This window comes from Folsomia candida, unplaced genomic scaffold (assembly GCF_002217175.1).
Source record: "Folsomia candida strain VU population unplaced genomic scaffold, ASM221717v1 Fcan01_Sc020, whole genome shotgun sequence".
Taxonomy (NCBI): Eukaryota; Metazoa; Arthropoda; class Collembola; order Entomobryomorpha; family Isotomidae; genus Folsomia; species Folsomia candida.
The window spans coordinates 2,506,891-2,532,487 of NW_019091212.1; the positions used below are offsets into that span (position 1 = coordinate 2,506,891).

The window sequence follows — 25,597 nt, forward strand, 5'->3', positions numbered from 1 at the left end:
GAAATTTGTGGTGAGCCATTAACAGGGTTTGCGTTGTTATTGTCCTCTGTGCAGGTGGTCATCGGGGTCAAGTCATTTAACAACAAGAAAGCCCAAAAATCTCGTAACAGTAGAATGGCCTGTCCGGCCGGTCTTGAGCAAAAGGTGATGATCCCGACTCAACTCAAATTGTTTAATTGTCTCGCAATGTCATCATTCAGAGTATCGTCTATTATTTTGCGTAATAAGATTTGGCCAAGATAATAATGGGTGGTGGGAACGGACATGGGCTTTTCGTCATTAAAATGCTTGATTGATTTTTATTTTTTGTACGGTGTGGTGGCTTGTATTTTTGGATCGAATTTGCTGAACGACATGTACATATCGAACACAATGTAGAATGAGTTTAGTCAAATTGCCTATTTCCGCACAGTTTCGATATCGACATGTTGTTACGCAAATTGTATTAGTCCTTCTATGATTTTGTACATAATAGTGTGACTCTTTCTGGCTGGGCTATTTGTAGACGTGATACTCGACCTGGGCGTAGTGTGGTACTTATGTATGCATAGATGTAGAAATATACGCGACAAACTCTTGTAAATTCTTACCAAGCTCTCGTAATAATTTTCTCCTTTCAACCTTTTACCGTGTGATATCCTTCTCTCTCTGTGAAAAGTCATCGTTACCACGGGCGTCTGACAGCTTTCTTCCCTTTGCAGAGCGATACTTCGTGGTGCACGGGGGCAGTGACAGTCTTGACGGTGGAGGTCCTTCGGGTGGGACGATTCAGCTCGGCAACGGGAGTCATTCAGTCATCAGCGGTGGACCTCCATCGCCTCCACCCCATCACCACGTCCTGCATCACTCCTCAAGTCCGCCACGGATGTCTTCCACGCCCAACGGGAACGACGGAGGCCCCAGCAACAATAACAGTAATAACTCCAACAGCAATAACACTCCTCCATCCGGCCAGAAGACATAGTACTCTCCACATGCAAAATTGCCTATACCTCGTCCTCCTCCTCCTCCTCTTGTAAATACAGATGAAGAAGATGAAGAAGACGAAGCAGAGATGAGACGTTCTCCTCATTTTTAGCAACAAAATCCACCCCCTCTTCCCGTTTATTTAGTCATTCACGTGTGTAGAAGAACTTAAAAAAAACTACTCAACAACCACGGAACGTGTTGAAATGGAGTAACGTAGAATATTCTAAGAGTAACTTATTTCCTCAGAGTAAATGAATGGATGAATGTCAAGAACAGAATCGACGATATGACAGTCGTCTCACTTACATTATTGGTAATTATGATTATAAAAAGCTGCGACAAAATCTATTTCTCCGTCAACCCTTCTCTCATCACACTCTTGTAGCGAGTAGAATCTCAGGGTCTTATTTTTTATCCAGATTGATTGAACTTATTCAAAATTTAATTTGTGACTCTGAAACAAATCATAAAATTTACACTCTATTTCAAAAATATTCTTTGATTAGAATCCATACAAATTAAAAACTCGTCATTTCATCCTCATCTCTTAAGTCTGTCATTTTTTAAGTAGTTGATGTCGTCCGTCAGATAAGATCTCATGCCATTAAAAAAAATGTGGATTGTCCGTAGAAGAGTTCTTTCTAGTACTTGATTTTATGTTACGTATGACTAAACAACCCATCATGATTTATGATTTTACATGTTGGCCAGTTAGCTCGGTCTCTGAACTCAGTAGGTATTTATTCATTCAACTAATTAATTAATTAATAGTGACAACCGTTTAGTTGACAATTATAAAAATTGCACACAAACACATACAAATATTTGTAGCCTTCTCTCTCCAAATATAAATATATATTCGTACATATGTAATGATGATGACGACGAATATGCACCAGACAACTCACTCAAATTCTAAAGGTCCCACAGAAGAAGCCAGGAGAAGAAATTATTTTTTTACGTATGAATTTTGAACGTAGACTATTCGACAATTATTCAACATTTTTTGTAGTGCGTAGTAAACTCGTTAGTGGAGTGGGCAACAGAACAATTTTTTAATAGTGTACCAATCCAAGATTGCATTAGTAGGGCAGTTTTTACTCAAAAAACGAGACACATTATTCTCCAACCAACCCGTAAATAAAGGCATCGTCCCCCACGATGCTAAATGTTTTCATTTAAAAAATGAAACCCAATTGTATAGACCACTCGTAGTTAAAAAAGACACTTTTTAATTCTTAATAAATACTTGGGACGGCAGCGACGCGGATTGATCACACTCGCAGAACAATATAAACACTGTGACATTTGCAGCTTTAATTTGAGACAGTACTAAATAAGTAAAACGTAAATAAATACTAAGTAGATAAGCGTAATACAAAATGGTGCGTAATAAGTAGACAGCCGCGACTACTACTAAAAGGTAAATATTGAACTACGATATGGTGGGATGGACAGAATTTTTAAAAATAGTAAACTCAATTTCAGCAATACTTACTAAATATGAACCTAAATATGCCCCAGTAACGGTGACACGGTGACATTATTTTACCTCTCACCACACACGAGACTCACACAATAATAATTATTCATTACTCTGATAGCGTAGGGTTTACGTAGTAGGTTAGTCGTCATCGCGTCAGTGCAGGGTCGAAATCTCCTCCACTGATCTATACACGATGACGATAAGGATGGTTAGAAGGTAATAAGTACAGAAACCGTATGTGATAAGAATCTAGTTGTTATCATATTTTTTGTGACGGGAGAAACTTTACTCTAGAATTTAGCAAAGAATTTAAAAGGGGACGGACAACCTTTCATGCAAACGAAGAAGAAAGCCTTATTGCGTCCTTGTGAAAGTGACGATGAAAGTAAATGACAATTTTCATGCTGAAATTTTTAATTTATAGAAACCCTGCAGTATGTAAATCTTATTAGGTAGCGTATGTATTTAAATCGTTGTTGCTGTTTGTTATTGTTAGTTATTGTTGTTGTCGATGATAATGATGATGATAATGAATGATATGCCCACACTGGTCACCACCCTCCTCCCCTTTAAACAAGGTGCTCACATGTACTTCTTGGTCGTTGCTGTTGTGCTTATAATTTTATTAGTCATTGAGAAAAAGTTGTGAGTTTTAAATAGCATGGTCACGCCGATTACTTGCTTAATAATAATACCCGTAGAACGTAGCTAAATGCAATGTTTGGCTGTTTTTTCTAGTTGATTTGATAACGTAGGTAGAGAAAATAACGTGTGTTTTATGTAGCAAAACAAAAATCGTGAACGCGAGGAATATGGATTCAGTACAATAATTGATGATCTTAGTTATTTGATATTAATCAACTCTTATAGTTATGTAGAAACGATGCATGGATTATAAATATGAATATTATGATTCGATATTATTGTTATTATTATTATTAATTATCCTCATTCATGATCCTCGATCCTCTGCATTGCTTGCTTTTATAATAACACTTAACTTGAGCTCAGCACCAGCCAACATTACTTATCATGTGCATGACACGCTCTCAAATTGGAAGGATTTTGTTAGAAATGTACATACTTAATGACAACAAATTATGCACGTTTGCATGCAATTTAGGCTACAATATAATTATGATTATGATTATGATTAAACACATAAGTACTTAAACTCCGTATTGGTTGAGCATCCTTAAATTATTACGTACACCACCACCACCACCGTCAACACTGTAAATAATTACCACACCGTATCTAAAATATTATCAAATAGTAGAAAAAAGAACAAGTAGCCAAGAAGACATGACGAAGCGTGTCGAATTTTTAAAAAGTGCGATTTTGTTCCTTCTCTACATACAATATGACAACTATGTAGCGCTTTAATTTAATTATGCTGTATTTATTATAATTATAATTATTGATGATGGAAAAATCAACCCGTGGAAAATTGAAAAGTTGTTATAATTATTATTTATCATTACATTACTTACTTACGTTCGTTAATTCTTGTTGATGCTGTAGTATGTATGTATACGGGTGCGTTGTTGAGTTATGGGCACGATGACATAGCTCCCAAATTATTTATCAATCATCAGCCATGCAAACGTTAACAATAAAAAATGACTTGTCTAAGTTTGCCTTGCTTTCGTTGTTGTTTTATTTATTTTACATAGAACGCTGCTGATTTATGACGCTATTTTTCCTTCCATTATTATTTTTATGTAGAGAAAGAGAGCATGTTCTACCTGGATCGCACTTTCACGGAAACAGCGAAGGCCTTACAAAAATGTTACCCAGTCAGTAGCAATGTCTGTCGACGAGTATGGCGCAATGTCCACTCGTAAAAGGAGCCTTCTCTTATTCAACTTGAAATACGTACTAAATTGACTTTGGAGTCGTGTGGTGGTCGAAATATTTACCTACGTAAATCGCCACTTGCACTGCTTGCTGCATGACATGTTGCCAAAAAGACCGTACAAATTAGTAAAAAAACGATGCTCCTTATAAATAAATACTAAATATGTAGACGATAGATTTAAAAAATATTTCTACAATACATGTTTTCAGTGATGATGATGATGATGATGACTAGTCTCACTTGTCCATTTAACTAAATAAAAAGGAACGAGAGTGTCTTGGACAAGGCTATTTAATTACCACAGTTAAAAAAGCAATAAAGATAAAAGCAAGCAATAAATAAATACTTTCAGATTTGATAACACTACTGTCTCCCTGAATAAGTAATGCAAGAGTATACATAGTAAGATGTACTAACGATAAAATAAATAAATGGTGGTGGTAGCGAGCCAGCAATAAGACACTCTTTTAAACTTTTAAAATTTTATGATCACAATTAGTCAGTCGTGCTACGTACAACGTACGAGTAATTAAATTAAAAATTAAAATATGTGACTAAACACGTAAAGAATGTGGATAGATTATCGTATTCTATTTATTATGCCCACCACTTCTGATTTTTGTGTCACTACTATTAAACACTACGAATTGTAAGTATAGTAAGATTGTTACTACTGTAATTTAATGATGACTGGGGAAGATTAATTAATGGATAATTAATTAACGAGGTGATGGTTAGTGTCCAAAAAGAGGACATATTACTAAATTCTATTTACTATCGGTCGGTACTATTGTTATTTACACATTTACATATTTCCTCTTACAACCACCACTACTATTACAGACAGACTTCCGATAAGAGGGAAGGAACTTATGGAAGTTCTGACTGGCGAGTCGTCTAGAAGGCCTAAAAAACTGTACATACTATGCAATACATACACTCATCTATTCGCCCTAATAATTAATTAACTAATTATTAGTAAAAGTATTAATAATTACGAAAGAGAGAAAGAAACGGATTAGTCAAAGTTCGTGAGTGATTTTTATCAACAGAACGGTTTCATTGTTATTAATACGAATATGTTGAAAATGTAAATAAATAATAAATAAATGATGATAAAAACCAAGGTCACGTGTTTATCTAAGTCACGGCATATCTTTTCTTTTTGTATTTATTAATAAACAAAGAAAATCATAAAAATCATAATCAAAAGTAAAAAATAAGAGATAATTTTCTAAACTTTGTTCCCCATGGAAAGGTTTCAGTCAGGAAGAAAATAGCGCTGCTTCAATGTCCTCCGCAGCGCCGAGGTCGGTAGTGAAGTCTACTTTCAGGTAGGGTCGTCTCACAACGGTGTCAAGAAAGAGGGGACAATTTGTCGCGTTGACGCAGGGGCGGCGAACCGTAAGCTCGATTCTCACAATGAACACGTCCTCAAGCGATGGTGAGGTCAGGCTTTGTCCTCGTTGTCCCGTGAGTTGCTGAGTGGTCAAGTTGCTAAGATATTCAAACACGTCGAATTTGCGGGTGGTGTGAGGATAGGATCCGACGAAGGCGGGGGGTGTGGAATTGTCCACTCTGGCACTCATTGTCCAATTCCATTCTCCTGACGGGGGAGTGGTGACGTTGTCAATGGTCGTGATGTGGAGGAAGGCTCGAGTAATGTTTTGCAGTTTGTAGACATCGGGTCGAAATTCCAGACTGGCCTCCGTCCCTTCTCCGCTGGATCCAATGACTTTTTCTGTACAAGGGAAAAACGGAGTCAAAATGGGACACTTTTTTTTATAATATTAAGTTTTCTTTACTAATAATTTATTGACATCTTACCAGAGACGACGAAAGGTAAATAAAGTTTGTACAAGGGTTTCGAATGGGCAGCAACTTTACTTCGAAGAACTGAACTGCTTCGCCGATAAGGTCGAATTCGCCACCTGCTGCACCACCCTTGGAGGCCATTGTTATTCCCTTCTGTGTCAGTACCAGTGTGCGAGAATGCAGGAAATGGAATGATGAAAATGAGAAGAAGCCCACGAAAAGTGATCATTTTGAGTCGTCTAATTGTGAGGAAAGTGAGACAACTTTGAGCGAGTGGATGCGCAGACTGGAGGTGAGTATGTGAATGAGTGTTACTTTTATCCAGCGAAAAGAACGCACTTCTACTAATCACCCGACTACATATTCGGCATAACCAACTGAGAAACTGGTTATGAGACTGGCATCATTTCCTTTCCTACATACGTCAAAATTCCACATCAAATTTTATTCCCTTAATAACTGCTGGATTAGATTTCATATTGGCCATTAGTGATTGTAATTAAGCTTCCTTTGGCATTGGCACAGTTTGATTGAATGTTTTGAGCAAAGTTTTTAAAGCCAAACTTGAAGACGGCAAAAGATAATAGCATCTCATGTCTCATTCTTTTCACTCATTCAATTCAAGGCAAAACAAACCATCCGGATTTCCTCCTCCGAATCAAATGCAAAACGAGCATACAAAAGTACAAAGAAACCGATACAAATCAACTGCTAAATGCAGGAGTATCTAAAAGTGGGAGGAAATATGTGCATATATGACAAAATTTGTGAGGTGTGCATGCGCATCAACTAATCCAAGTCACAAGTAGTTGATCAACATCAAACTGTATCGGGGAAATAAATCGCCGTGGAATTTGATCCACCATTAAAACAATGAAGCGACGATAATCACTTATCTGAAAATAAGTCCGCTGTCCGTCTCAAAAAGGGTCACCTTCAGCAAACTGTGAGAACAGACGCTTCCCATTGTGTGCACTCTAACCCAGTGGCAGCGTCAACGCCAAAGGTCGAGCATTTTTTATGAAATGGAAACATGAGATATCAATGCAGGCCTGGACGACGACGCGGAATAATTTTATCTCCTGCCTGCACCACTCAAATTACCTTCGCAGACGATCCCACGGCTTTCTCAGGACAAATACACGACGCGACTCTCCTAATAAATAAGTATCACGATGAATGCGACTGAAAAGTCAACCAGGTGCATAATAAATACCAAACGATTAACCAGCTTCTTCATCCCATTCCCAGACACATACAAAACTCGACTCCTTTTATTAATTTTAACATACAAACAATTCCTCTCCTCCTACATTTTCCATCTTGCTCATTAAAAACTAGATATTTTTTAAACAACGGGTAATTATCTTGACTGGTAAGCTGTACTAATTGACATTATCTAAATATTTACTTGAAAAATTGGCAACATGTCATAGCATAGCGATTAATATAACCTAATTAAATACATAGGAACAAAAAAAATGACGTAAGAAAGCAAGTGAGAAGCACCCAACTAACGATGTAAATACACATCTTGGCTCCCGTAAAGGTAAACAAGTGCCTCAAAAAAAACCTTTGTTTTGAAACCATGAAGGTAAATGTAATCATATCAAATGTCATATTATTCATGCATTCAGCTCATTTGAAATTCAAATTACTAAATAAATTTCCACGACCGAATTAATCAGGTGCATGCTCTCTCGACATGTGTACCTGTGGAATGGTAAACAAAATGACTAGAAAAAGTGGTGACGCCATTGACAACTTTTACGTGAGTGAGCCTCTCCACAAGAAGAAACTTATCCCATGCATAAACTTATGTGGTCCATAAGTTGTAATATCTCAAGTATTTGTATTCACTAAGGAATCGGGTAAAAGTGTTACCAGCCTATTTTTTATGGATGAAAATCACGACTCTGAAATGTATGATAGATATTTTTCCTCGTCGTTGATAATAATAATTAAGTAAATAAGTTACGGGTTGACCGAATGGACTCTCATGTGACGATTGAGATTCCCAGATTGGGAAAACCTCAAAAGACAGAGTTTGCACTGGTACGGCTTTTCTCCCGAGTGGATTCGCAAATGCTTCGTGAGAGTGGACGAGTCGGAGAAAGCCTTTTTGCACAGGCGACACCGGTAAGGCCGCTCGCCCGAGTGCGTCCTCATGTGCGTCGTGACTGAAGAGCTTTGTGAAAAACGGCGGTCACAAATTGGACAGCGGAACGGCTTCTCACCAGAATGCGTCCGTATGTGCGCCGTCAAATTGGCCGCTTGGCTGAACGACTTGTGACACTCGATGCAACGGTAAGGTTTTTCTCCAGAGTGGGTTCGCAGATGAGTTTTGAGCGTGGAGGGTCGAGCGTACGTTTTTCCGCAGATTCGACAAAGGTTCGTCTTGGAGCTGAAGCTGCTCAGAGCGGGGCTCAAAGTCTCGGACAATCCTCCTGAAAGTCAAAGTATTTGTTACGTTACCTTGTTATTATTTATTAGATTTCAATTGAGAAGCAGTGACCTAGATTACTGGAGGAATATCCAAAACTATTAAATATTATGTATATCGTCGCAAAAGTTGTCAGTCATGATGGCATACGCGAAGCCAAGCAGTCTGGGCGATGCGGGCTATCGACTCATACTATCGACACATTCATCTCGGTTTAAAAACCTTCAATTTCTCAGAAAATCAGGCTTGGGTTAACTTTTCCATATTTATGAATGTATTTTTCTGACTTAATAAGTGTGACTGACTAGCGTATGGTGTGAGTGAGGCTGTTTTATGTACATATAGATATGTATGCATTGCTCTGATTGCTCACCCTGATAAGTTGCAATGGTGGCTGAAGCAGTGGCTGCCGAGTAGATTGGAGACGTTGAACAGGAATTCACGGGATGATTGTGCACTGAATCGTTGTTCTTCTTTTGACGTTTCGATGTTGACGACCCCAACGACCTGGAGCCGGAAGAGGACAGCGCGGCTGTGGTTAATAAGGACGACGAATTCGGAATCCACCCCGATCTCAGTGACTCAATACTGGGGTGGTCGGGTCGAAAGTCGGCTGCAAAACTGTACGTGGCCGAGTACGGTTGGTGACAAAAGTTTGGGTGGTGATGGTGATGATGGTGATGACTCCCTGGCGAAGTGCTGTACGTGCTGGAGACGTAGTTGCTGGGGGTGGATTGTGAGGAATGTGACGAACTGACGGGACCTCCACCAGGCCAATTTAACTGCAAAATATACATGGTGCATGAATTAATTATGCAAATTATCGTTAGAATCGAGTGAGAGAGAAAGTGACGTATAAATTACTTGATGTTGAAGCCCTGTCTCAGGTGGTGGTAGGTAACCCATCGTCATGTTCATCGACACGTTGACACTCATGGATGGGAAAGGAGGCCCAAAGTTGGGTGGAGCCACTACCGTCGCATTTGGCACGAAAGACTGGTCCAACCCGTAGTTGGGCGAGTATCCATTTGGGGACAAGAGATGCTGCGACGACATCGAAGAAAGTAAAAGTGACGCAAATTAGAATTTACAAAAAAAAACGATGAAATTCCCGGTGAGTATTTCGTGACTGAGTGGGTGTGACGACTTACCTGTTGAGACTGTGCGTAGGCTGAGCTGTGATACGGCATGGGCGACATCCCTCCGCCGCCGGAATGATTGAGGGACTTCTTGAAGGAGGAGGCGAGGAGCAGCACGTCCGAGACGTCGTTCTTGTCTCTGAACATAAAATGACTTCTTTGACTCAAAGCTGGCGAGATGAGTGATCTCTCAGACTTGGTAAATGTGCGTCAAATCAGAAATCACAGAGTAACGTAAACTAGGTCTCACATGTTATTGGGTGCAAAAATACTTGGAAGTAGTGGTTCTCCCAGCTCCGCCGTGGGAGACAAGGCGAATAATCCAGCCATGTTGTTTGAGGCGGAATTGTACATCTCCATCTCCTCCACTGCTCCTGTCGTCGTAAGCTCCCCATAAGTCCAGATTGGATTTTCGGTGGCACAAAACAAGGTCTCCATCCCTTTTTAGTCTGCGCATTTCATCAGCCTCAAAAATCAATTCATTAATCATCCATCCATCCATCCATCCATCATACTTTCCATTTAAGGATCAGACACAAGCTAAAGATTATTTGGAGCATTTCCCCCACGAAGCAGTATGTTGCACACAAAACGAAACGTTAATTTCAAGGTGGAAAAGTTGGAGGAGATAGAAATGGAGAGTGAGAGAGCTCAGGTGTGCAGGGCTACTACGGAAGGAAGGAAGTCATGTTGGGCCCTCCTCTCAGATTCGATTGGTTGCGCAACCCTCCCTCCACGCCCTTCTGTCACTCATCATCATCCTTCTCCGGGAAACAAATAAGTCGTCTTAATCAATTCCACCGACTTTTTCCTCCGTAAGTAAATTTTCTGGTTTTGTCGGTAAACCCGAATAAAAAATCGGCCCTTCCACTCAAATGGCAATGCAAATTATGAATACTTACAATGTCTTACGCGTTCTCGTTTCTAAAGGGTTTTGGGGAAAGCTGGTGTATTTACAAGAATGAGACGTGGTCAGATTTCTCTGCCTCATTTGTGAAGCATGCACTGGTAAAAGTTCAGCTATGCAAGTTATTAGAGGTGCTCATTGTCAAGAAGAAACCAGTCTCAATCTCTCACATAGGTTTTTACGGGGAACACGACTTAAGATTTTTGCGTCTCGTGCAGATATTAAGATTCCTACTCACACCGAGTCACACTACAGTCAAGCTTAATCAACCCAAATCAAAATGGCACATGCGATTAATACTCAGCATTTGCTTACCCAAAATAAAACAAAAATTGAGACTTGCACCAACCAAGTCTCCACTGGATACTTTGCATGAGCACAATTTATGGGGACTACTTTGACACGAAAACCTGTACTCACCTGTGGAAGAAGTAAATTTCCGATGGCACCCTTGACTAATTAGTTGCACTTATCAAATTGAGCACTACGTAGCAAATTCAGTGCGGAGATTGGAGGCAAGAGCACTTTGGGACTGTTGTCCCCTGGCAATGGTGTAATTAGGAGTGGAAAGGGACTCCACGATGTTGCGTCCCACTGTCTCGTTTTTGAATGGGAACTGAAGAGTCACCATTGTAGAAATAGAAACAGTAGTCGTGGTCGTAGTAGTCGTGGATGGGGATGGTTTGCAGGTGGAAAGCAGTCGAGTGTAAGCACAAGCTTCACTCACTCTTATCGCTAACCAGAGGTCAAATTAAGGTATTAAATTCTCACACCAGTCACTCACTCTTGGAAAGGGACGCCCTCCTTTCTCTTGCCAAATGATATTACTGCACGACTTCCATGTACCTCGCTAATTGTTGATACAGACAACAAGTAACATATACGTCATAAAAAATGTGCACATTTTTGTGCTTACGTGTTTTTGGATCAAATGTCCCTGATGAAAAGTACAATTATAAAGTACAATTATTAATAGGTAGTTTAGAAAAATGTCCTCCAAACTATTAAAACTAGCAGCAAAAAATTGAGAATGGAAAATGTACATAAATTTGCCTCATTTCATTTGTTATTGATTTCCTAAATTCGATTAAAAATGTAAATAGTACAAACACATAGATAAATCATTTAACATTTTGATAATTGAACACCCTCATTGTTTACTAACTTTTCACATATTTATTCCTGTTTAATGTAAATCATGCGTTAATTACAGTAACTTGATATGAATCCCGATGCATTGGCTTGGAATATTGAAATGCCTATGACAATTATTAGATGAGATTTTTTTCAGTCGGTGCAAACTACTAAAAACAATTCGAGACAAGATCAAATGTCAGTCAGTGTCAAGATCGTCTCAAATTTATTTTATTTTTCCATGTGTCACAGAATCCCATGCAGATCTTATCAGCATATTAACGGCAAGGCAATCATCCTCCTGCCAACTTTTCCTCAATCAAAAACCACGAATGTAAATAGATATGTTACCGGCTGAAGGATCCTGTCAGCAAGTGTACAGTCGGATGATGAAGGTTACGCAATATTTATGTACCCTTTATCTCATCCCACATTTGAAAGACACGAGATACTTTGTTATTCGTGGTGGTGGTGGTTCCTGCGTAATGTTTACCTTTAGTCTTATTTCGGCCAACGAGGGCTTCATGCTTAATTATCCCCGGATCCAGTTTCCTTTCCTCTTGTTGGGTTCAACCAGCGAGAAAAATTGACCCATTATTTTCGGAAATATGGCCACATCATCATCATCATGATTATCAGTAGCAAGTCAAGTGAGGAGGAAACAACAGTGCAAATAATAAGGCCACAACTTGCATTTCTCATTGTCTCATCTAGTGTTGCCACAAGTGACAAGCCCATGGAAGGGATAGGATTTTTCCCTATCCCTCCCATGGGCTTGTGGCAACACTAGTCTCATCTCAATCGCACCTGTATTGACGCAGAGATTGAATTAAACCCGGCAGGTTGATCAAGGGTCCCCGTCCGAAGGGTGTGAGGTATGCTTGGCCCCAACCTGTGATCTCACTTTGCCTCGGCACCTTCTTCTTCCGGTCGCGTGTTCCACAATTCTACGCCTGATTTTTTTTACATATCCGCCCGGCTCATATTTAGTCGTATTCGGCATCTGAGAAAACAAGGAACTGAGTGCGTACTTTTAGGCATATTAGTGAAACCAAATACTGTGAACAGTTTTGTTTCTGTTAATCACAATATATTTCGCAAAATTGAAATTGAACGAGTACTTGGTACATAATCCTTCGCTGTCGATGCAGCTAAATAATCATGATTTCCTTCACTGTTGCTCATTTCGGGCAAGTAAGGAGCGAGACTTACATATGAACCGCACAGCCCACAGCTTAATCCGGAACTGTCAAAGCTTTTCTAGGACGACGACGACCCTTTATCTCTCATCTCTCTGTTTTGACGCACGGCGGACGGTGAGGATTTATGCAACATTGCCTCATAAGAGGATTAGACGACCATTAACAACTAATTTTCAGTTTATCCAGCATACGTTCCGACTTAAGAAGAGAAAAGGGCGATAGGAGACCAATCCAATATGAAGTGAAGTGAGCATGGCATGGAGTACGACGGGTGACTATTGAGCTTTGCATAATATGACGAAAAGGATGAGATTATGTACACAAAATACTCGAGAAAATTACCAGTTTGGGTTTATCAAAGGCTGAAAGTGAACAGCGAAACGACATTACTTCATGAAAAGCTTAATTCTCATGTAATAGGACATTTATATAAGTATTTTCTGCTTTCTTTCTGTCCCCGTGATTGATCAAGTATTAAATAAATGTCAAAGTTTACTCGGGAATGGAGGAAGTAGCTCCAAAATCTGAAATACGACGGAGGTTGTGGCGTCTATATCCCTTTTCCTCTTCCCCTTCATCAGAACTCGATAAAATTAACGATAACCGTGTGTGCATGGCTTTTGGTGAGTAAGAGAGAAGAGTGATTGCTAAGACTACGAGATAGCATGAAGTCGGAGAAAGTTGTCATGAAGTGAGGAGACCTTAGAAATGGAGTGGTTCCAATAGAGACGGATGAAACCATATCTGTGCAGCACAAAATATTGATCTGATCCCATGTGTTTTGTGGCTACCCTTCGATGATGAGCGTCTTTTTCAACTTATTCACTCACTCAATCTCGCTCACAAGCATGTACTTCCCTCTGTACTTTCCATATAATGCAATTCCATTCAGTGTTCAACAAATTTGTTTGAATCCCCGACTTCTTCTTTTCCATTCTTTTCTCTGCGTAGTCATTGTGAACGAGATGAAGTCGTATCGATGGCTTAACTACTGCAACTCGCTACCGATTTTTGATATGCGACGTGGCTGCCTGCTCTGAAGAAACGCTTGCATACATACTTAATTCTCAATTGTATTCATTCTTTGTCCGCTATGAGATATGCATGTAGCATTTTTCGCAAGGTTATTCTGTATCAAGACGACAAAGAGAGTCAGTCATGTGATATCCAACCAGAAAAGAAAGTCGCGTGGAAGAAATTCCTCGAGAGAAATCGGAAGGCCATCTCGACTCCTGAAAACAGACAACTTTCTCCACCAAGCTCCCAAATCTGGCTGGGAGATGAGGCACACGTCTCAGATTCAGTATTTGCTCTTGGTTGCATGAACTCTATTTAGTAGTTAGTTAATCATTTCATTTGTAAATTTTAAACTGGGAACGATACTTGTTGAAGGAAACGAGATAAGATTGCATGGATATTCGACGCTAATATATTTTGAGGGATGAACTAATGAAAAAAGATTTGTTTTTATACTTCATCCATCATCTTTTATGAGCCAAAAACAATTCCTGGAGCAACTTGGGTGTTCTAGTGCGTATGGTACTTACATATAAGCTCAAGTGTAATTTGCAAACAGAGGCATATTTTTATTATTACAAACATGTTTAGTTCTAAAAACACGCAAGTTTATTGTTTGTTCGTTAAATTTGCAACGGATATTAGTGCTTAAAGTTATAGCACACAGTGTGATATTGAGGCGTATTTCATAAGTGCATGATCACACCAATTAATTATCTAATTCATTGTAATAATGAAAAATATCTCCAAATCATTTAAGCTAAATAGCAATCTCAATCTCACAATGTTATGTATGCATGTGTCTGTAAAGGCTAATTTTAATTCATATTTATGAGCACACACATAATGAAATCACTGCTATCACATATGTATATAAATCAATTAATAAGCCGTATAATTAAAAAATGTTCAATCATGATCATCATGTCGAGATATGACTTTATCTCCTCAACGTGGGTGTGGATAATCCTCTTTTTGGATAAAATTTGACCACTCCTCACCTCTTCGTGCGTCGTATTCTATTCAAACTAGTCGACTTGATCGGGTCGTTTGGTTGTTTTAAATCCAAAAAAATGTTTCGAAATCCAGAACTATTTCTGGCATTCGTTTTCTCGCTGACGCTTGGCGTAATAGTTGCTGAGAACGAAGTTGCCCTCAATGGTCATTATTTTTTTATGCTGTTTTTCTTTTTCCGAGAGTTTTTTTTTGCAATTTTACCTTCTAATTATTTCAGGTGCCCGAGCAAATCTCGATCGTACCCCGAGAATTGTTTGCTACTGGAGTAACTGGGCCGTGTATCGTCCGTACCCTGCCAACTATGACGTTGAAGATATTCCCCCAGAACTCTGTACCCATATCATCTACTCGTTTTGCGGAGTGTCGTGAGTTTGAATTGCACACATCAAATTAGCTTATTTTACTTACTCCTTTATTATTATTTGGTATTCAGAAATGTAACATGGGAAGTTTTAGTGCTTGATGAAGAGGTAATTTTTTATAATATTATGATGGGAGTTGTCGTTATAATGGTTGTCTTTGGGACAGAGGGACATCGAGGGTGGAGGATACCAACGTTTCACCGACCTTAAAAAGAGAAATCCCAAACTGAAAGCATTGCTCGCAGTGGGAGGTGAGTTCAGATAATTTACGTAACATATTTCCAATTTGATTAGTAAAGCGATAAATGAACACAGGGTGGGGAGAGGGAGGGAAGAAATATTCGCAAATGGCGTCGATGGTAGAGAGACGAAACAGCTTTGTTAGGAGCGTCGTTGGTGAGTAAATCATACAAATATTGGTTATTAAACTAAAAATAAGCATGTATAACTTGTCAGTATTTTATAATTTAAGAATACATCTCCGAGTACAACTTTGACGGTTTCGACTTAGATTGGGAGGTATGAGTGACATGTCACAATTAATTTTTTTGCAAATCAACTTTTTATTATATTTAGTACCCTGGCGCAATGGATCGTGGTGGTAATATGGCAGATAAGGATAACTTTCTCTCGTAATATAACTAACACTTTTTTGTGTCATGCAGTCATTTAATAATCCAACTCTTTGTTACCTCCTATATTTAGCTTGGTAGAAGAACTGAGAGCCGCTTTCGATGCCGTGAACCCCAGTTGGGAACTGACTGCTGCAGTACCCATCGCCAAATTTCGGTTGGACGAAGGCTACCATGTTTTTGACCTGTGCAGGTGATAACAATGAGAAAATATCTTAAAATTAGCTTAGTTTCAGTTCTTCCTAATTTTCTCGTGCAGGATTTTGGACGCGATTCACGTCATGTCATACGATCTTCGGGGGAACTGGGTTGGATATGCTGGTAGGACGACACGCAAGTTGGAAATAATGCATTCTACATAAAGACATTGTTATCTTTGCAGACGTGCACAGTCAACTTCGCCGCCGAGAAGAGATCGACAAATGGGGATATGAATTGCTCAATTTCGTTAGTCATACGTACACACTAACGCCGAAAATTATGCGCATTTTCATGAACTGATTTAAAAATTTTAGGAGGACGGTTACCAACTCTGGGAAAATTATGGCTGCGCGAGAGACAAGTTGATTGTCGGGGTGCCATTTTACGGCAGAAGTTATGGTGCGTAATCCTCATCAAATTAATCCATCACATGTGTTTTACATAAATATGGTGAATGCAATAAATAATATATTACTGACAAATTCATTAAAGTTTTGGGAGATCCCAACAACAATGGACTCGGGGCGCATATTGTTCAATGGGTGGGTGGCGGAGATCCCGGTCCATTGACAAATGCGACTGGATTTATGGGATTTTTGGAGGTCAGTCACAAGTAAAAATGATAAAAATGCAAAGATTGCAACTATTTAGATGACGAATCATCTTCTCGACAGATTTGTCTTTACCAACTTACTGACCCGATTGGCTGGGCTAAAAAATACGATCCGATCGGAGAAGTTCCCTACACTCATAGGGCCAACCAATGGATTGGCTACGAAGATGTGGATTCCCTCAAGATCAAGATGAACTGGATCAAGGCCAAGGGTTACGGAGGCGCCATGGTGTGGGCGATTGACATGGACGATGCTCAGGTGAAGAATCCTCGATACTTTTCCGATTCCGTAATTAGCGTGAACTTTAGTAATGCAAAAAGTTTGGCCCACACAGAACTTTTGCAAATTTGGGAGACACTCCCTCCTTCAGACGATCAATGATGGTCTTGCCGGCTACATCGTGCCAATTGCACCCGAACCGACGCAAACCCCAGAAGTATGTCGCACATATTTCATTTTGTCCTATTTTGGTCAAGTTTCCTTACATAACGTGATTCTTGTGTTTCAGCCGACCTGGTGGGCCCCACCGACCACGACGCAATATACTGGGACTGGACCCACGACTACAACCACCACTCCAAGTCCGGGTGATGTCGATTGCTCTGTCCAAGAGTATTGGCCACATGCCGATTGCAACAAAGTGAGGACCACGGCTCTCAATCCAAGCACATATTCCGAACTAAAACTAATATATTTTTCTTGCAGTATGTCCGCTGCGTCAACGGTAATCCGCAGGTGAACACTTGTAGTGGTGGGCTATACTGGAACCACCCCTTCAAAACGTGTGACTGGCCGGCTAACGTGGATACGTCGAACTGCAATGTTTAGCAAGTTAAAATTAATGCAATCATTAAATGCAATCATTATCTTCTTTACTGTTTTTAAAAATTATAATAAATAAGCCAAATTTTACTGCAATCAAAACGAGTTCGTTACTAATATAATATTTATTAAGTATATTCAACTTCTTGTCATGAGCACCGTTAAAAGTTAGATTCTTGGACAGATTACTGATTATCACACCTCATCCGTCGTATATCTAGCAGTCACTTAATTAAGTCATTGATTGTGCACATAATATGAGTACAGAGTTGGGAAGTAGGTCCCGAAAAAAATGGGTGATCAGAAAGAATCCATAACTTAACTTTGGGATAGTTGTTACTACACTAATTTTTGCTACTAAACTAAATGTGCACGATTCTGACAAGAGAGTTTTGATAAGAAATCATGGGTCGCCATCATCAGTATTTGTCTCTCCTCCTCATGGGACACACTGGATCCTGGAATAGCCGAACTGGGCCCCATTTCCAGTCATGGTTGCTTGTTGCAGGAGTCCAAACGTGAACTGGCCCTCTTTTCGATAAGTTCCTTCCGGACCTTTGTGTCCCCTCTGTTGAATGAACCCTCGAGCCGCATCTTCATCCACGGAGGACATGAGCAGCCGACACGACCACGCCACCAGGGCCAGAGGCTATTTTATATTAAAAAGTTCATATTAATAAGAAACATATAACCAAAAACTCAACCAAGAGGGCAAAAAAAGAATTAAATTTGCAATTTTGTTCCCTGCAAAAGACTCGACTCTCGAAAAAAAAACTAAAACTTTTCCTCCATCCCACACTTTCGGGTCCAGACTAATTATTATTTTATGTAAAAAACACAACAATCTATACAGAGAGCTGCACCACTCACCCGTTCCGGAGTCAGCAAGGTGCTCGGCGTAATGACGTGCTTTCCAATACAGCTCTTGACGAGTTTCTTGAGCTTGGCAACTTCTGCAGGGTGAGCGCAAGGATGATACAGCATGACCACGGCTCCATGCTAAATGAAAAGAGAGCCGACGATGAGATTAAGATAAACCAATCATCACGTGCAATTGCATTCCCAGACGATCCAGAATTGTAGCAAAAGTATTTCAGAAAAAAGTGTTCAGTGGTCAGACGAGATGACACAGATACAGTTTTTTTTTCTTCCTCATTACGACTTTACTTAGTTACAACTATTTACTATACTCACAGACACAAGGCTATCATCTCTACTAGTAAGTACGCAAGTAATACCAAGAAACCATCTTGTCACTTGTACCACTACTAACAAAAAGTCATAAATTTGAGGAAGCAGGAGATTCTGGAGAGGAGAAAGCAAAAAAAAAGAGAGCATAGGGCACCGCAGAGTCACGACAATTTGCAAGTTTTACTTTTAACAACTGCTGAGAAACCTCATCCTGACTCAGCTTTCAGCATTTATTTTCACGGTGACCTCATCAGTCTGCTATGGGCACATTGCACGCAAGAAAGAAAGTGCCGGTTTCCTCTCCTACTTTTTCCATTACTTCGAGACACACACAACGAGAATCTCAGGCGCGATCATCGCAGATCTGCTTCTTTAGCTGTTCAGTAATCGTCGTGAAAAACAACAACGAGTAAGAATAAACTAATTTTATAAATAACTCAAACTGTGCGAATTTGGCGAAGCTATTTCATGATTTAAGAAAAATTTTGAAAACTTTAAATAAAATCAAGGCGACATGAATACATTATTTGAATTTTCACGAATTTCTGCCAAAAATGACAATACTTTCATCTAAAAAATCTAATACACGACGATCACATCTGACACTGCCATTCTCGCCGAATGAGGAAGTAGAAGGTTAAGGCTTTTACCAGCAGCGATTTCCATTTATTGTCAATCACACATCGCACACTTATGCAACTTAAGTGAAAACTCGGCTGCAAAACTGAGCCCCTTTCTCATCAGATACTACGTGACGATAAATACTTTCCTTACACGAGAAACACTTTACTCATTTCGTCCCCTGCTGCAACTTTGCCTGCAACTTTTAGGCACTTTTTTATTACTGCCGGCAGAAAGTGGTGTCTTTACCTCAATGTTGTGCAACCAGCGTTCTCTCGGAACGAAGATGTACTCTCCAAATACGGGCCACAGTGGGCGATGGTCTCCGCTGTAGACACGTAAACAAAAACAAAATCAATCCAAGTTGCATATTAACACCGCAAGGAAAATAATAACTTTGGAATAATTCTTGCATACTGTGTCGGGACGTTGTCCGGGTAGTGGATTCGTTCACTCATGCACAAATGTCCGGGCTGGAAAAAAACGTGACGTCAAGTCATTTAGCTTGACTACGCAGTTTATTTACTTAATTTTCTAAAATACATACGCCACTAATGAGTTTCTCAGAAATTACTTTGGTTAAAATGGCACAGCAAATATTATTCATATCGAAGAAATCAAGCCAGCGTTTTGACCTCCTGGAGAGAAATGTTATCATTTTAGGTCAGATTTAGTCCCAAGGTGTGTGAACTCTGAACCACATACACACATGTACCAGTGGGCTAATGGATTTAATGATGCTACATTTTTTAAACTCAATTTAAAATGGGACATTCACTCTGTTTTATTAAAAGATCTTTTCCACGCGCCCACGTTTCGGACGACCAACTTGTTATTTTCGGTCATTATAATGAAAACTACCTAATTCATTAATATTAATCAACCTTATTCATTCAGTTCCCAGTCTTCTTTATGCCCAAATTAGGATCTCTGCGTTTAAACTATTTAAAAATCTTCAGAACATTACTCCAGCAGGAATATTTTCTAATGCTACACTGTCTGAACTGAAGTCTATGTACATATTTAACAGAATTGACAGGTTTGGTTGGGTGTGGCCTCCCAATTATTTCGGTACAAAACCAGAAGGAAATTCTTTGCGTGGCAAGTTTTACAATATTCGCATATGAACAATTTAACCAAAACGCTTCACTTACGACATATCTTGGAGGTAGCCGGTCACATTGCAGGAGCGGTGCGAGAGAGTCGTCAACCGGGAATCTGTTCTCGGGATGGTAGCTAATATTTCAAAAAGCATGCACAACATTTAGCACAATTTCCAATTACAACTGAAATAAGCAGAATTGCTCACCATGTGTGATTCACGGGAGACATGTCCCAATCCACAGTCAAATTTGTCTGCAAGTCAAAAACTAGTATCAGAACAATGAGATCAACATCATTAAAAAGTAGTGAGCATAGTCTCCACATCATTTTCTAAAAGTTTCTCAACAAAACTCTTCATTGTTGTTGTCGAGTCGTCGACGAGTGTGTTTGACTTTCAGACAAGTGCACACTTTGGCTCGTCTCATCTGATGCATAGTCTACTAGATACATAGTTGGGTAACGTCTGGAGACTTATGCAACCCAGATTTTCGTAATGCAGCTGATGCCACATTACATGCTTCCAAGAGGAGAATCTCCTCATGCACAAGGAGAAAATATACAAGCTCTCTCGAATAAAAGTGAACAAAAGATAGGCTCGATTATTGAGTGAGATGCCATCATTTCTGGTCACAGGAGAATCCCAGTGACAACCTTGATGATGATGTAGCTCGAGCAATACTTACTTATCTAACCTTGCCGTGCTTATTTGCTTTGCTTGCATGCATATTATCACCAACTCCCTCCAGGCATACTTTTTCTTGTATTCCTCCATCCCAGGGAAAAAGTGGGTTAATATTTCTGCAAAATTACCCCAGAGGCAAGCATGCTCTTGGAGTGTCCCATTTTCACTGCATAGCGACAACATGCCGGTTTCACGACATTTGTCGACGCATAAATGGGCAAAGTATGTGATTAATTCCAGACTCGAGTCTTTCTCACGCAATGACAATTCTGCATCTGTATTGGCAGCAAGCAACTGAAAATTTCCAGGAAACGGTTTTGTTGCGGGAAAGACATTTCCCTAATTTAGAGTGAAACTGAACGAGAAAGTCTTCAAAAATATAAGACGACCACCATTAACATTTAAGGGTCAATTACTTTGAGACGACTACTCAAATCAGACCCATGTTCACCCACACGAGCTTTCTCTGCGCCAATTTTCTTCATCCTATTCCCTGATAGTTAAAAATGTATTGCTTTTGCCAGTCCCACTTGAAATGAGCCCTGTGATTGTTCTCCCCTCGCCCATGCAAAGTCCAAAACTGAACCTTATCATTACTTACGTCACAAAACTACCTACTTATACATCAACCCTGTAATTAGCAAAATGAGCTTTGAGCTACATATGTATAATTCGACTTGATGCTCCATCATTATCATTCATTAAGCCCTACTTCTCGAAATAACGGAATTTTAAACGAAATTTGTGCTATTTCCTGACTTTAAACTACTCCCGGGAGGAGGACCCCCGTCGGGATAATGCCGGCACGTGGAGACCCTCCCACTTCTTTGTGTTCAAGAAGTAGCTAAAGACCAAATTTGGAAAACGGAGTAAAAAACTTGAAACTCGTGGTGGTTCTTACCTTTGCATTGTCACACATCCCGTTCGAGACTCCCATTCGGACACGGCCTTGTGCATCTCTCGGAGGTGGGGTGCTCGCACTCCACCTGTTCCTGTTATTCCATTGACGTCCCGGTGGTGGGGTCGAGCTCGCATATTGCGGGGCTCCAGCAGCAGGAGAGTCAAAAAATCTGGAAACGACCAAAACCAAAATGACAAGTTTAGTCGTCGCCATTATAAAAAAATAAAGTTGCCAATGAACAAAGCGAGCGCTATGACTTTGCACTAGTTCGATGTACAATGGACAAACTGCGGACTTCTGGCAATTTTACAAAATTCCGATATTTATCTAATTATCACAATTATTCCCATTCTCTGGAATAAATAGCCAGCAACGCACGGCGACCAAGTGACTGGCAGAATCATTGATTTATTGATTCCTGCATATCATCCATAATGTAACTTTAATCACATTTCCACAAATATGTCAGTATGAATGTAATGTAAGAGTGTGCCGGGCAAATGCTAAACTTTAAGGTACATTTATTCAAGTAAAAATTGCTGAGAATGTCACAAGCAAATAAATGTTGACATTCATTACGAAACGTAAAACTCCCCAAAAAACCAAGGTTTCCAAAATATCAACAAACATGTTTTTCCTCCAAGTATTTACGTCGTTTAGTTGCATCACCTGATTAATCCACAATATTATGAATGTCACTCGCTCATCATGTTCTCAGCCATGCAGAACTTACATCATGTCATGAATCCTGATGTAATGCGTATACCCCATTTCGAGAAATGTCCACTCATCAGAAAGAATAAACAATATAAAGATTGTCTGTTCTCTCGGGGGCAAAATTAGGTGCAGGAAAAATGATCTCATCATTTTTCATTCCTCTCTTGAACTTTGCCATTTCTCAAATAAATCTACTCACTCGGAGATATTTCTACTATCAGAGAGCTCTTGATTTAGATTTTATTACTCAAATTCCTTCTCCTCATCCTTATGCAAACTCATTATGGACGTCCAAGTAAAAGTTGAGGAACATTTGTTCATCACGATGCGACGGCACTCTCGGATTTCACAACTTCTTCTTCTTCTAAATCTTCTCCTTGATTCTCAAAGTCAGTCAGCTACTTACTGAACCGGATCAAGTTCAGTTCAGTTTCTAGTTACAACTGGCTCAGGCGTCTAATTGGAGATAACAATTGATGTAAGAAGAAAACAATGACAAATAAATGAGTGACACTTGATCGGCTGGAGTTCATGCATAACGCAGTCTGCTTACTATTTGACAACCTTAACCTTTCGATCAAGTGAAAGTTGTTTACATGAAATGCATAATCAGGGAACAATTAAGTAATCGTTCTCAGCGTACCTTTCCAACAAAAGAATTCTCCAATGCATGCATAATTTAATAGCAAATGACACCCGGTACACACAGCTGTCAACAGTAAGTTGTTATTACCTCGAGAGCGTCTGTCCATAATGGGTCCTCCTTGGCTTCTGCGTAACCTCATAGTTCGTCGGCCAGTAGCCTTGTTGTTGCGCCCTACGATTCAGGGCACGTTGCTGGTAATCGACATTGTTGTTGCTGACCTGATCGTTGAAATTTGATTGTTGCTGCTGCTGCTGAGCGGTCACTGCAAATGACAACAGCACCACGACGAACACCACTGTTGAAACCTGCTGCATCCCGTTCTCTATTTTTGGATATAAAATCACAACTTAATTAGCAGCACGAGCTCAATTGTTCTCAATTTTAGACTGGAGAGGTTCGTTGAACAGAGAGGTCCGCAGTTCAACTACTGCGTTGGGAGATGAATCTGCGTCCATTTAAATGTAATTAATTTATTAAGATAAGGACAAGAAGAAGATGAGCTAAAATTACACGATGCTCTCAGATGGATGCTTGACAGATGATCATACGGAGTTTACGTATTTTGCTTGGTAGAATGTTGCAAAGGGATTTTCTTAAAGAAATGGAAAGAAAGGGGAGACCATCTCGGATGTGGTGGGCATATACTTGGTAAACCTGCTTATTCACCAAGCTAACCACCACCAGCAACAAAAAATTGTAGATACGATGTTGTCAGCAGTGGTCACTGCTTGTGGCACTAAGCAGAATTAGTGGAGGATACCTACTCTGCCTCCATCGAACTACGTTTCACGTTAAAGACAACTTGTGCACTTACTTTTGAGAGAGTTACTTCTTCGAGATGCGAGTTATCCAGTCAAGTACAAGGTTACGGTCGAATTGATCGATGCTCATCTCTCCCATACAGCCAGGCACGCACAGTCTCATGACATGTACGTTATTGGGTTGTGGGCTTATCAGCTAAATATTATTATGAGATTGGTCGGATTAACAGTTTATGGTGGACACTTTTTATTTGAGTGATGGAATCACTCACTTCTTTCTGGAGAATTATTACTCTAATCCTAAAATGACCACGGAATGATGAACTTGATTTTGTCCGAATGGATGAGCAATCCATTCAATCTGCTCCTAATTCATTTGAGAGATTCCAATCAGCTAAATTGCTCCACCATAAATATAAAACTTTGAATGCATAATGTGAACTAATTAACACTTATTCTCACTCTAATAAATGTCGGAATTAGTCAAATATTTATGCAACTTGCCCAGATTTGAGCTGTATTATATGATGCAGGCAAACCATGATCTTCACCTCCCATCTCCCTAAATAAAACACGTTCGGGAATCAAATAAATTAAATATGAATTAAATATGATTTTGTAATCTACACACTGATAAGACGGGGTTGCGTAGGATTGTTGACGGATAAGCATAGCAATAAATAAATTCAGTTGAACATAACCTTCTGAGCGTGCGCTCACCTCACTTTTTTCCATCCAACTTACGTCATTGCATTTTTAGTATGGGTGATAATTGGCTAAAAATTGAATTAGCAATAAATTCGACACATATTTACTCAATGAAACGAAATGAAAAATTCTAAGAAGAATTTCTGCATGTAATTATTATTTTTTACTTGTTCCGATTCGTTCATTATTTTCTAAGGATTATCAACTTTTGTGTGGGCATTTTACGATGGCGTGCAAAAGATGATCGAAGGAAATAAAAACGTTGCACTGCAACTTTGAGAATACATATTTAATCCAGATTTTGTTGTTTGTGCCGGTTGCAAACGATGATCCTAAGATTTGGGTCATGAATGCATGAGTTAGAAAAGTGGGCCTTGTCCTGTCATCCTCACATCGCTCTCTCTCTCTATCTCTGTTGAAATTTACAACTTTTCTCATCATCTGCAGAAATATGAGTCTTCACTGGAACACAAACTAGCCAAGTAAGGATGCAGCTAACTCAACTCCCGAATAAATGTAAAGTTGCAGAATATTCACATTATTCATGCATCCATACAGCCGTAAGTACATGTTTACCACATGGTTTTCATATTTATATAGATTTGGAGAAATGTGTGATGAAATTCATGTGCGGAATGATTGATG

At 39.5% G+C, this 25,597-nt stretch overlaps 5 protein-coding genes across 14 annotated transcripts in view; 2 read left to right on the forward strand and 3 right to left on the reverse strand.

The window, feature by feature from the left end:
• Positions 1–4,095, forward strand: part of LOC110858172 (nuclear factor 1 X-type) — a 71,896-nt gene extending 67,801 nt beyond the window's left edge. For 8 of the 9 annotated variants that reach the window (XM_035858573.1, XM_035858567.1, XM_035858568.1 and 5 more), the window contains one exon: positions 702–4,095. In XM_035858573.1, coding sequence (XP_035714466.1) covers positions 702–964 — 263 coding nt within the window. In that variant the 3' untranslated portion in view covers positions 965–4,095. Of the gene's footprint in view, positions 1–54; positions 145–701 lie in introns of all 9 variants that reach the window. The other variant, XR_004836752.1, reaches the window with a different exon arrangement.
• Positions 4,096–5,286: 1,191 nt separating this feature from the next.
• On the reverse strand, positions 5,287–6,496 carry LOC118438396. The gene is made up of 2 exons (XM_035858576.1): positions 6,144–6,496; positions 5,287–6,057 (listed from the first exon to the last, which is right to left on the reverse strand). Exons 1-2 carry the CDS (start codon positions 6,358–6,360, stop codon positions 5,582–5,584), a joined length of 693 nt encoding a protein of 230 aa, XP_035714469.1. The 5' UTR covers positions 6,361–6,496; the 3' UTR covers positions 5,287–5,581.
• Positions 6,497–7,370: 874 nt separating this feature from the next.
• Positions 7,371–10,133, reverse strand: LOC110858226 (protein glass). The gene is made up of 5 exons (XM_022106906.2): positions 9,964–10,133; positions 9,726–9,852; positions 9,439–9,618; positions 8,948–9,356; positions 7,371–8,578 (listed from the first exon to the last, which is right to left on the reverse strand). Exons 1-5 carry the CDS (start codon positions 10,071–10,073, stop codon positions 8,106–8,108), a joined length of 1,299 nt encoding a protein of 432 aa, XP_021962598.2. The 5' UTR covers positions 10,074–10,133; the 3' UTR covers positions 7,371–8,105.
• Positions 10,134–14,970: 4,837 nt separating this feature from the next.
• LOC110857964 (endochitinase) lies at positions 14,971–17,726 on the forward strand. The gene is made up of 16 exons (XM_022106577.2): positions 14,971–15,134; positions 15,208–15,355; positions 15,424–15,460; positions 15,519–15,603; positions 15,668–15,748; positions 15,825–15,871; positions 15,929–15,984; positions 16,058–16,177; positions 16,244–16,305; positions 16,367–16,431; positions 16,500–16,584; positions 16,678–16,787; positions 16,860–17,057; positions 17,134–17,235; positions 17,308–17,439; positions 17,505–17,726. Exons 1-16 carry the CDS (start codon positions 15,047–15,049, stop codon positions 17,625–17,627), a joined length of 1,539 nt encoding a protein of 512 aa, XP_021962269.1. The 5' UTR covers positions 14,971–15,046; the 3' UTR covers positions 17,628–17,726.
• A 1-nt stretch (position 17,727) lies between these two features.
• On the reverse strand, positions 17,728–24,445 carry LOC110857965. 2 transcript variants are annotated; one of them, XM_022106578.2, is made up of 9 exons: positions 24,298–24,445; positions 23,571–23,805; positions 22,121–22,289; positions 20,743–20,789; positions 20,588–20,669; positions 19,851–19,906; positions 19,683–19,761; positions 18,492–18,620; positions 17,728–18,270 (listed from the first exon to the last, which is right to left on the reverse strand). In XM_022106578.2, the coding sequence occupies exons 2-9, from the start codon at positions 23,795–23,797 to the stop codon at positions 18,061–18,063; spliced, it is 999 nt and encodes a 332-aa protein (XP_021962270.1). In that variant the 5' UTR covers positions 23,798–23,805; positions 24,298–24,445; the 3' UTR covers positions 17,728–18,060. The 2 variants fall into 2 exon arrangements, with proteins under 2 accessions (XP_021962270.1, XP_035714348.1); XM_035858455.1 differs by having other exon boundaries at positions 23,571–23,928; positions 24,298–24,431.
• Between the last annotated feature and the right edge of the window lie 1,152 nt (positions 24,446–25,597).